Raw genomic sequence first — 12362 nt, 5'->3', positions numbered from 1 at the left:
GAGGGTATACCTGGAAAGTTTGAAAGAACAGGGGAAATTCAGATCCTTTGAAAACAGAAGCAAGAGGAGGCAGGAGAAAATTATCCAGCAAACAGAACAGCTAGAAATGCTATTTGGCCTTCTTGCAAATAGGAAGATAGATAGAGACAGCTAATTAATCCTGCGATACAATATATTTGATTATTTAATGAGTCCGCCTGTACTTGCCTGTCTGGAAGAACTGCTCCAGACTATTAGAAATACCTCACTGCAAATTGTCTCTTTTCCTTTGCCAGCATGACTGGCTCACAGTGGCCAAAGGATAACAGCTTTGCATAAAGGGTTCAATATAATGCTATGTGGCATTGGCTGAAAACCAGAAAAATTAACGTGACAGGAATTAACAGGGCCGAAACTGGCCGATAACCAGGTTTGGCCAGCTCTGCTCCTTACAATGCTTGGGCAATCTGTCATGCCCTGTATTGAGGGCATTTAGATCCCAAAAGAGTCAGTAAATAAAACACAGTGACTGCAAACATTTTTATCTTTAGGAAAGAGAATTCAGCCTTGTGTTCAAACCAACTATCTTTGTCTCATCCAAACCACCCCAAAAAGACTAAATATGTTCACGGAGCTCATGCTGGCTTTCTGCACTGGTCTGAAGTCCATCTTAAGTAATTTGGGCCTTTTCAACATCATATCACATTCTATGAAGGCCCAGGACTACTGTCAAATGACTCAGCTCTCCATATTCCCTGGCCTCATCACATCAGCCCTCCCTCCGGCTGATGTTTAAAGAATGTGATCCCAGTCCCTCACCCTCACTGAACCACTGGTAAAATGGGGGTGATGAGATCTATCTGCAAAGAGGAAGGTTGAGGGCTTAGTTTGCAGGTGTATGTAAGCGTCCTCAGTCAGACACTAAGGGCGGTAGTAGTTTTTGGCTCCCTTCCCTCCTTGCTTGCTCCTTAGGCTCCGCATCACTTTTCTCATCTGTTGCTCTTGGTATCTACCTCCTTCTGGGACCCATGCACAGGAGCTGATTGTGGATGCCGAAGACACCTGGATCCGCCTGGAGGGGCTTTCAGAGACGACAGAGTACACTGTGCGCCTGCAGGCTGCCCAAAACGCCGTGCGGAGTGGCTTCACCTCCACCACCTTCACCACAGGTGAGCACTCGTGTCACCTCCGCTCAGCCAGGCAGGCCTGGCTGTGCTGCTGGCAGCACAAACCACTGCTACCAACAGGAATGCTCTTGTATTGAGTGGGGAGCAACCCAGCTGGTTTCCCCACTTTGTAGACAAGGTCTGATCTCTCCCAACTATGAAGCAGATGCATTTCCATCAACATCAGCGGAGTCACAGCAAAACAGAGTCAGCATGACCTCATGACTGTGGTGCCACTGATTTTATGACTATCTGATTGCAATATTCCCCCCCTCCGCCAAGTGTGGAGAAGTCATGATCTGTTAAGGCAAAGAAGATGGTTTCCCTTACGAATCGAATGGTTGGTATCCACAGCCACTGTAACCCTTACAGAGAGAGCAGTTAGCTACCAAGAGTGAAGGTTGCATGAAAATGTCATTATTGCCCCATTCTTTGCAATCATTCACATTAGAAACCGTGGAAAGCATATAGTCCCAACCCTCTTTGAAAAGCCTTGCAAGACCAGGCACTTAGACAGACTGCATTTTGTTCAGGGCCAAATCCAATTACATTTCTCCTAGACTTCAAAAGCGCTAAGAAGCCTGAAGATGATGTCCATTCCCCTGCACTGAAATTCCTCCCCTCTGTGCTCAGAGTTCAGTTCAGAACTGCTGTGGACACACTTCTCCATTCTGGTTACATGCAAGGGTCTTTTCACCTCCTTTTAAGAGATAATAGAAACTATTTATGTCAACAAAAAGGAAAAGACTCTTTTCTAATATTTCTATAGATCAGGCTTTCCTGTTGTTCTCACCTCTTATTTGGGCACATAAAGCTAGTATAATTCAGGCAGGTGATGGAAAAATGCGTGTAATCTTTGAGGTTGCTCTGGAGTCAGGGATGAAATTGCACAGGGTTGGATTCTCAGCTAGTATAAAACAGCAAAAACTCACTGATGGCAGGCAATGAGAGCACTGTTTCCATTAAACAAAAATTTTGGACCTTGACAGTGTTCAAGATGCTATTGCCAGCTGACGCATCATCTGAACACAAGTTTAATTTGCTTCGAAGGTGAAGATGGACATTAGCAGGAAACCAGTTTCTCCCCATCTGCCCCATATATCTATGAAACAGAAGCATCCAGGAACGACCACTAAGGCAAAGCAATCCACAGCCAGAATCCCTTAGGTAGAAAACAGGGTCTCAGATTCAATTAACTCTGACAGCATATTTGGGCACTTTGCAGGAGAACGAGGAGCAGTGTTTGAGGAGGAAAAAAGCCAGGCTTAATTTAAAATGCTTTGCTTCCTTATGTTCACAGTACACATCCTGCAGTTCTTTCATTCTTTCTGACATATCAATAGCTCTGCCTCTTTGTTTCATGTTTGCATAAGATTCTTGGGGAACTGTATACAGATGGGACAAAAGGAAGAAATAGATACAGTATTTATAATTTATAGCGGTGGAAATGTCTTTCAAGGTCTGCTTGGCTTTTAAAGATATGAATATAAATTAAGAAACAAGTAATCTCTGCAGAGCTCAGGGGAGTCTGAAGTGGCTGTCTTTGAAGCAGTTTTCATTGTTTAACACTAGAAAATGCAAACACCGTCTCACTAGACCTTGCATTACAGACCACGGAGACAGGAAAAAAAAGGGGAGGCTCTTCAATCTTTGGACAAAGTGACAGCCATTGAGTCTTCACGTCACAAGGATTTGGAGAGTGGCAGGGAATATACCCAAATGGAAAATAACACATGGGCTGAACCCTTGCCCTCCCATCCTACCGGGTGTCTCGCATTTGTGATGCATGCCCACAGCTTGCCATTCACACCCTCTGAAGGTGCAATTGCAACCACCCTTGTAGATCGTGATCAGAGGTTGCTCAAAATGACACTCATTTACCCACCATCCAGATGCACCAGCAGTGACAAAAAGATGCAAATCTCCCTTTTGCACTAAATGAGAAAGCAAATGAAGCCAGAGTCAGATTCTCAGTACTGCTGAAATGTGCTGAGATCTTGTGGTTAAGACTCACTGCAGTTCAGAACCCCAAATGAGAACGTGTCTTTATTAGAAGGAAACTGGAATGTGGCCACGAAGCCCAGGCTACCTGTATCTAACAGGTCTCTTACGTTCACTACCACAGGGGCCTAATTCCTGCTCAACTTGCAAGCGGCAATCAGCCCAGTACAAGCCTGCCATCATTTACAAGGGCATGGATCAGGAGAATTCCTCTGGAGTCAGTGAAGTCACGTACTTATGTAGAATTAGCAATACCGAGAGGAAAACAGATTTTGTTACTCCACAGCTGTCCAAATATGCTGATGACAGCTTAAACCCCAGGGTTTCAGAGGCTGTGCAAAAAGATTTTCCAAGAAGTGACATTTCTCATCATTCACAGTGATATTATCATGCACCTTTCCGATAAGGGACACGTGAGAGATTAATTAAATATATGCAACACGTTTACTTCATTAAATTCTCTGATGCCTTTGATCAAGATTTAAAGTTACCACTGCCTCCCAGAATAGCTCAGGACGCAGAAGTCAAGTCAGACCCTTCCTGGATTGTAACCAGCTGGGGCTGAGGCTGGCCTCTGCGGCACATGGAAAGGGGGTCCCCCTGCCTAAGCTTTGCTTCTTTAATTTCGCAGGTGGTCGTGTCTTTGCTAATCCTCAGGACTGCGCCCAGCACCTGATGAACGGCGACACGCTGAGTGGAGTCTACACCATCTCCATCAACGGTGACCTCGGCCAGAGGGTGCAGGTGTACTGTGACATGACCACGGATGGAGGCGGGTGGATCGTAAGTAGCTGCGTGGAGCTATAACCCAAATGGGGCCTTTCCCTTGCACCTTTCTTCCCTCCCTGCTGGGATTTAGAAATCATGCCAAGGTCCCTTCCTTCGCAAAGGCAATGCCACCACTCCAGGGGGATGGCAGGAGAGGCAGGATCATGCAGCAACCATTCACCTGCAGGTTGCAATGATTTTAAGGCAAGAAGCAGCAACAGCAACCAGGAAGGGCAAAACATCTGGGATACCAGGCATCACTTCACCCTTCTGACTTTGCTTCATGCCGTGGCTGGCTTAGGAGCAGGAGCACAAAAGGAAGGAGAAGTTACCAAACCTGCCTTTTCCTTGCATATTGGCTACCCTCTCAATCCTCAGTCTCTCTTCTGATCATTCGAGCAACATCTTTCCTGGGGGCACAAGTCGTCCTTGTGCCTAGAGAGGCAGGGTAGCTTTGTGCTCACCCAAGCTGGTCTGCAGAGCATGTCCCATTTGCCCACCCTCAGCCCTGGCTCCTGGCTGCTCCCCAGCATCATGGCCACGGTTGCCCACCACACCTCTGTGCTGCCTTCCACATGAAAAGCAACAGAAAACATGGTCCAGTCCATGGCTCATGTAATAGACACTACATCAAACAGCACGATGGCCCCAGCTTTATCTCAGAGGCACCAGTGCAGTGGGACCAGAGGTGGTTCCTTAATAACCAATGCTCCCTCCTGCAGCAACATGGTTTTCCTAAACCTCGTCCCCACCAAGGACAGAGCAAGCCCCATCCTGCTTAACTGGAGAGTTATGAGGACAACCCAGCAGTGAGACGCCTGGCCACGAGCCCAGTGAAGGCATCGAGTATGCCCACGGTGAATGAAGGCAGCAGGCTGCCCCATCCAGCAAAGCTGCCAGGCAGAACAAAGCACCACACCAGGCGGGATCAGAACAGGCTTAGTACTGCACACTTCATTTTCCATGCCATAGGGAACAGCCCATGCTCCAGCACTAGCAGTTACACTTGGAGAAATGCCCTTTGATTTATTTGACATGTTTGCCATGCTTTGACATGTTTGCCGTGCTTTTGGGGAGCAAAATCTGAGAGTGAAGCTGAAATTGATTTATTGTTCTATAAATGAAATTAATGGCTAATATCTTTCAAAGTGGATGATTCATATTTACTGCCTGCAATAGAAAGGTGTCAGCGTCAGCTGGACTGGATCTGCACAGGCGCATTTTAGAGGCAAATGCCCATTTTGCTGTTGAATTGCAAAATCACGGCTCGACTTGACTTGGATGGATTGGCAACTTAAGTAAAGAATGCTCTGGCACTTTGATTTTACTTGTGTCACAAACACTCACTTACATGTATTACACAAAGTTCCAGTAGATGTGCAGTCAAAAGGAGAAAAAAAAAAAGGGGGGGGGGGAGATCCTTCAAAAGCTGATTTCTAGCACAGATCTTTTTAGCCAACAAATTTACCTCCATCTCACTCTGCTTCAAAGCATCCCCTCGGATATCACACCGAAGGGCTTACAGAAGGAACCAGCTAAATGCAGTATCACATGCTAGAAAACTAGAATCACTGTGTCTGGGGGCAAGCAAAAAGTTTGAAGGCTTATTCCTTGACTCTAGTCCAATTATAACACCAATTTGCTGCAGACATCATTTAACATCTTTTCAGTTTATCCATCTGCACATTGACTATCCTTAGCTGCACATGGCTGCGATTAACATTAACCGAAAGGGCATTGCAATTTTCTCCCCTGAAAGGCACTACAGGAGAGCAAAGTATTCTCTTAATTTTTTGTAGCCCAAGGTCTAGCTAGGCTGTCACCCTTCCATTTTCTACCCCCTGCAGGTATTCCAGAGGAGGCAGAACGGGCTGACAGATTTCTTTCGGAAGTGGGCAGATTACCGGGTCGGCTTCGGAAACCTGGAAGATGAATTTTGGCTGGGTAACACCTTCACCATTTTGTCTTTCATTGGCACTGTCAAAGTCGAGATCGCGGCAAACAGTGACTCATACAGTTCACCTCTGCCTGCTTAATTCCTTTCCCTGCCTCGTTCAATTGGTAGCTCAGCTGCCAGCTCCTTGCTTTTTACCAGACTTCTCTTTGCTCTCCCTCTCCTTCAATACCATTTTTCTTCCGTTGTTCATTCCCTGCCCTTAGGATTAGAGCAGTCATACATGGATACACAACATAAAAGTGAGTTACAAAGGCCAGCAGGTCCCTAGTTTGTGAAGTTAATATACTAGCCTTTCATTCTGACTCTGGTTAAACCTCATGTCAGCAAAATCCCAGCACTGGACTGTTTTATCCAATTCCTTGGACTGTTTCTGTTTGCCTCATGAATGTCCTGTACAACTGAATCACTCCATAGATCCCTCCGAAGAGAGGCCCCAACTGAGAAGGATGTACACTGGGGGACTTTGTGGGCCAAAATTTGGTATTTTCCTTGGATAACTAGAATTTGTATCGGTGGCATCTATGGCTCATAGGCCTCCCCTTGCTTCAGGGAGCAAGACAATTGCCCCAAAAAAATAGGAAAAGGGTAAGCGGGAGACTCAGCACAGCTTTGAAATGGAGCGCTCTCCCATAAAAAATGGGCATGACCAAGACCAGCTCTACAGTGTAAACACACTCTGGCTTTTAAGGGAGTTTATCACCCAAAGCCAAAGGCAGATTTGTAACAGGACAAGCACCAGGGCTCCACAGTTGATTGCCCCCAGATTCAGCGGTGCTAAAAAGGGGGGACAGAGAGTTCAGACCCGGCTGTTATCTGAATTAGATTTGGGACAACACGGCCAGTGCCAGGAGAGAGAAAAACCTAACCAGAAGCACTGTTGCTCTGTGGTTTCTCTCCTCGCTTTCATTTTCCAGAGCTATTTTGTTCGCCTAGAGCTTTTTCAGTTTGCTTGTAGAGCATATCGAGGCACTGGGTCTCACCGGGTGTCTTGCTGCTTGTCTTGCCAGGCTTGGACAACATCCACAAGATCACCGCCCAGGGGCGCTACGAGTTGCGAATAGACATGAGAGACGGCCAGGAAGCAGCGTACGCCTACTACGACAAGTTCTCCGTCAGTGACTCCAGGAGTCTGTACAAGCTCCGAATAGGAGACTACAACGGCACCTCCGGTACAAACTCAGGGCTAGCCAGCACCTAATGTGTTGTAGGAAACTCCTGGGACCGATGGGTCTGAAACTGTAAAGGAAATCCCAACTCAAAGCTGTTTCTCACTTTTCTGGAGCAGCAAAGCACTAACCCATAGCTCTTTCTGCCTTCCCATAGTTCATCATGTAAACTAGATGGATAGATCCCGTTAAAGACATAGAGAATCTTCCATTGGGGATTAGACATTTAATATAGTAGCCCTTGCTGTTCAAATAATCAGGTCAATAGTCAGAGGTGTCATCTCACTCAACAGTAATTGCAGCTCACTCTATTAATGCCATGCCATGCTGGAGGGTGAATTTATTACCCTCCCACAGCAATGGAAAATCTGCAATCCTCTGCATAGTTTCATCATATAGGGGCCAAACACTAGCCAGTTTTGCAAGAACGCTGTTAAACCTGCTTGCTTGGTTGACACAGCAGTGCTGGGCTTTACCCATCGGAGAGCTCCCTGAGTACAGCCTCACGCTGAAGCACCCTGGGCTGCAGGATGGCAGAGGGAGGGCACAGACAAGAAGTAGGAGAATGGGTACAGCTGCAATTATTCTAGCTAGGATAGAAATCTCTAATGACTGTAAACCTCCACGGACCAGGCAAAACTTCACTTCTATACCATTAGCAAGGAACCCCACACCATATCTCAGACACAGGAATTTTCCCATACAATACCTGCTACTTGCCACGGGGAAAGTAAAGATAGGGAACGCAGCACAGCACTCGCTCTGATCTTACATCACAGGACGCGAGCCTATTGCCACATAGGATCAGGACTCAACCTATTGCCAAAATGCCAGTGACAATCCTTCAGAAACAACACCCACCTCTTCCCCAATCCAACTCTTACTCCAACAGCCAGATCAAAAAACTTCAGCTGCGCCTTAAGAAAAGAGAACAAAGGACTTGCCAAGTTGTTCATTGCTGAGAAGTTTTCTAGAGAGTCTCTCAGCGTCTGTTCACTGTCAGGACTGTACACAGCTAATATAGGTCCACTTCATATTTTTTGGGGGACCCCAAAGAGCATATTCAAAATGTCTCCAGTAAGCACATCACTTGACTGTAGTAATGACCATCACGTATTTATTGTTTTAAATTCAAGGGAATGAATGGCATTTCCAGTTGCCTATCCACTAGCGTGCCAACTCTCAGCTCCCTGACAAACCCAGAGAAAGAGGCACTACTGATGGCTGTGCTGGTCTCCTACAGTAAACTCTCTGAATGTGGTCCTGAGCGCAGCTGGTCCAGGAGGTCAGCAGCTCTGTGGTTTTGTAATCCACTTAGGAATCATGACAGCAAGAAAAAAGAATTTAGTTTTAACTCCAAAAGGCCAGTCTGAGTTACTCTTCCAAGCCTTAAGAAAATCAGGTCTAGGGTCCAAACTGCACAGCTCACGTGTGCTTAAAATGAGTTCAATACACAGTCCTGAGCTTTATAGCAATTCCCCCCGCCTCCCACCCCTGAAGGAGCACACATTCACTGCTTGCTTGCTTTCTTTCTATTTTATAGTTCTGAGGGTTTGAGTTGGAGGCAACCAATATTTACAGGAAGCAACAATTTTTCATGTTGGCTCTTCTCTCACCCAAAGGCAGGTTTCTTGTTCCTTCACAAGGAGGGGAGAGCAGGCCAGGTGTTTGTAGTGGGATAAGACATCACATGCCCTCCAGAAAGTTCTTTCCCTTACCCACAGGGGATAAAAGAGGGCCAAACATCTTGGCTCAAGAGATGAATGCTTATTCACCTTTTGGAGCAATAGTTTCCTTTGGCCAATGGGAGGGGAGGAGGATGGAAAAGTCCTAAAGTCACATAGCTCTTATGATCCAGATTCAAGTTTCCAGAAATCAGGGATGCCCAAACCTAGGATTTAATTCCCTTCTGAAGCACTGAAATTTAGATTTGGACCCAGATTGCAGATTGCCACTATAGCTACCAAACCTAAATAGACTCTAGGATTTAACTGAGTCTGTATTGATCCTAAACCAACAGCAGAGGATCTCAGATGAACCAATTGCTAGCAATTCCAGCTAACATTATTCCCACGTGGTCCGCAGCTGTTTGAGCTGGTGATCGACAGGCTACCAGACTGAACATTAATGTGCCATAATTTCCTAGTGAAAAGGCCAGACTGCTTGAGCACCAAGGTGCACAACCCAAGAGCAACCTTGTCTGTCAGTCACCCTTAACAGCACCTCTTTCCACAGGCGATTCTCTCACCTACCACCAAGGCCGCCCCTTCTCCACCAAGGACAGGGACAACGACGTCGCTGTGACCAACTGCGCCATGTCATACAAAGGGGCCTGGTGGTACAAGAACTGCCACCGGACCAACCTCAATGGCAAGTACGGAGAGGCCCGGCACAGTCAGGTAAGAGCAAAGCTGGGCTGAAATCGTATAGCATTTCTTGCAACGGTGCGACTCGCCACCCTGTGTTCTTGGTCCCTTCCCCATTTTCTCATTGCCTGCCAGGTTCTGTTCATTGATTTTTTTTTATTTTTTTTTTTGAGGCAGAAGTGGTGCCTCCTCCCTCCTCAGCAAGAGAGCAAACATAGGCTGGGGCTGCGGCTGTGGTCAGTGCTCAGGAGTCAGGAGCACTTCAGGAGTTATCCCTCATCAGCTGAAGGAGCCACCTTTGAGCCATTTAGGCTGATGCTTTGTACCTCATATTGGCTGCCACGGTCATTTACCATGGCAGCTTGCTAAGTCACGTTTGGAAAAAAAAAAAAAAAAAAGGATCAAATTTGATCAGGAGCCTTTGAGAGGTGGAAATGACCAAACAAGCCAGAGCAGCATAAGAATTTCTTGCTCCCAGCCTAACAAATTCTTTTCTTCCTTCTGGCACCTCCGCAGAGTTCACGTTTGTTTCCTTCCTCTCCCACTCTTGTTTCGTGTTAGGTTCTTTCTTCATCCTGTACCTTTTTCTCCCTCCTGCCAGGGAATTAACTGGTACCATTGGAAAGGCCACGAGTTCTCCATACCCTTTGTGGAAATGAAGATGCGACCCTACAACCACCGTAACATCTCTGGGAGGAAGCGACGGTCCCTACAGCTCTGAGCCAGCAGGACCCCTCTCCCACTTCCCACCACCTGACCTTTTCTGTCATTTGTTTGTATTTTATAATATGAAAAGGGATAAAAAAATTACTACTCCTCTGAGATAGCAACCTGCCCCTCACGAGTCCTGGAGGGAACCACGGCACAAGTAATGGCTGTGGGAAAGGAAAGACCTCATTGTTTTGCATCAGTCCCAGAGAAATACCAAATTTCCAGTCTCCCCACCCCAAAACTCTTGCCCTTAACATGAAAAGAAAGAGAGAAAGAGAGACAGATTTTTGATATTTTTTTAAAAGACTTAGAAACCCCCAACAACCTGTCAGAAGCATTTCGCTTGCCCTACCACCACCGTCTCTGCTGTTCTCAGAGTGGACCCTGTTCACCAGCGACCCTGATGGGGAAAGGCCTGGCCACAGTGCAGGCAGACCCTCTCTTTGGACAGGCCACCTCCCTGCAGCCTGGGACCTGTCAGACTCTCAGGCCAGGTGGCAGAAACCTTCACCCCCAAGATCTTGATGTGGCCGTTTCCACCCCGTAAGAGTGGCCAGGGACACCAGTCCTCTTCCTGCCTCCCTCTCTCCTCTCCGCCGGCAGGTCCTGAGCTTCCCATCACCCCACGAACACCAACTCTTCCAGTGGGTGGGAAGCCTGTCTCTCCCTTTGGCCAAGGGTGCACAGCCTGGTTATCCCTCTACCTAAGCGTAGGCACCGTACGGGCGCAGACAAAGTGAGGACGAGACCGCAAGGCATCATGTACAAAGTTTTGACTAGTGTAGATCTCACCGGGAGGGCATGGAGAACATTTGCACATGCAGACAAATTCTAGAGAGCCCACGGTTCATGCGTTAACCCCACCAGCACATAGTCCATCACAACCAAAGTCATCCTCTTGTAGATGGGGCGTAGAGGAGCAGACAGTATAGACTGAGAGCTGTTCTACCAGCCAGGAGCATTTGAAAGCTGCATCAACCACTCCTCTCCTCTGTGAGCTGACCTCATCACGCTTATGGTGCATGATATTTATCTGGGTTATGTTTAGCTTGAGGGAGAGGAAAGGAGACAAATCAGACGTCTTGGGAGAAAAAAACATTTCCTGCAGTCTTTAAGTCTAATTAGGACCCATTTCTTCTACTATTTTTATATGCCACCACATTGTCTCCCACGGAGGTATCTGGTCCCAAACCAAAGAGTGTCAGAGAAAGACCAGCAACCAAAGGAGTTACCAGACGGCTACAGTCCAGCTGGAAGCCAGCAGAGTATGTGGCAGTCATCAGCATGGCCCAGGAGCCACGCTCACGGACCTCTGTGCATGCAGGGGGAATGGTGATGATGCAGCCGAGGGAAGAGAAGTGCAAGCTGAGAAATGCCTATTCCCTTCCTGCTCCTACACCACCTCTGTTCGCTGTGATCGCAAGAGGGACAGAAATTCTCAGTGCCTTGGTATCATCATCTCTCTAATGGGAAATTCAACTGTTTCCCTTCCTTGAAGGAAGGCCTAGTCCATTAAGATTTGTACAGCACTTTGAGACCCTGGAAAGAACCGAAGAGTTTGCTCTTCCTGTCCTTTACTTCTCCTTTCTTAAAGAAGATAGACCCTTCGGAGAGCTCCCTCTCTGCTCTGTTGTCATTGGCACCGCTTCCACTTATCACACACACACATCACACTGGATTTAGTCCTCTCTGCTGAGGGCTCTGATCAATGTTGTGCATTGTAGTTGGGCTGGTCTAGGAGAAAGGACTTGTCCCCACTTCTGATTCTTATGCGCAAGTACAATGCAGCTTGTATCTGGGTTCACAGCCAAGGGAGCATTACAAATGCAAAACACTGCTTTTCGATTTTATCACACTGAAGCTGCTTTGTCTTAAGGAGCACTTCCAAAAGGCAACAAAAGGCATCTTTGCAATAGCTTATAATTCAGGCCAGTGTCTCTTTCATAGTCACGCTCCTAGATTTTCTGATGTTACTCACCACTGATGTGGAGCTGAAGGACATTAAGCAGGAAATGCAGCCTCCTTATCCATGCCATGCCCTGGCACACAAAAACATAGGTAACCCAAAGGTCAGGATTAGATACAGGGCTGAACCCATCGAGTGGGCAAGCTGACATGGACAGTCTGACCTGGAGGAAGGATGCTGTAGCTCAGGCATCTCTTCTTACAGCCCGTCGGTGTCAAATCAGGCATCAAGCAAATCATCTGGTTGAGGAATGGGTCAAAGAGGACGAAGAAAATGGGATCT

At 47.0% G+C, this 12362-nt stretch overlaps 1 protein-coding gene across 1 annotated transcript in view; it reads left to right on the top strand.

Moving 5' to 3' along the window:
* TNR (tenascin R) overlaps positions 1 to 10124 on the top strand; it is a 32065-nt gene extending 21941 nt beyond the window's left edge. Inside the window, exons 16-21 of the mRNA XM_067300417.1 lie at positions 1016 to 1148; positions 3778 to 3929; positions 5762 to 5858; positions 6879 to 7040; positions 9273 to 9436; positions 10005 to 10124. Coding sequence (XP_067156518.1) covers positions 1016 to 1148; positions 3778 to 3929; positions 5762 to 5858; positions 6879 to 7040; positions 9273 to 9436; positions 10005 to 10124 — 828 coding nt within the window. The remainder of the gene's footprint in view (positions 1 to 1015; positions 1149 to 3777; positions 3930 to 5761; positions 5859 to 6878; positions 7041 to 9272; positions 9437 to 10004) is intronic.
* Positions 10125 to 12362: the final 2238 nt, after the last annotated feature.

The sequence above is a fragment of the Apteryx mantelli genome, chromosome 8, assembly GCF_036417845.1.
Source record: "Apteryx mantelli isolate bAptMan1 chromosome 8, bAptMan1.hap1, whole genome shotgun sequence".
Lineage (NCBI taxonomy): Eukaryota > Metazoa > Chordata > Aves > Apterygiformes > Apterygidae > Apteryx > Apteryx mantelli.
Note: the sequence above shows the minus strand (reverse complement) of the source record. Positions and strands in the feature narration are given on the sequence as shown.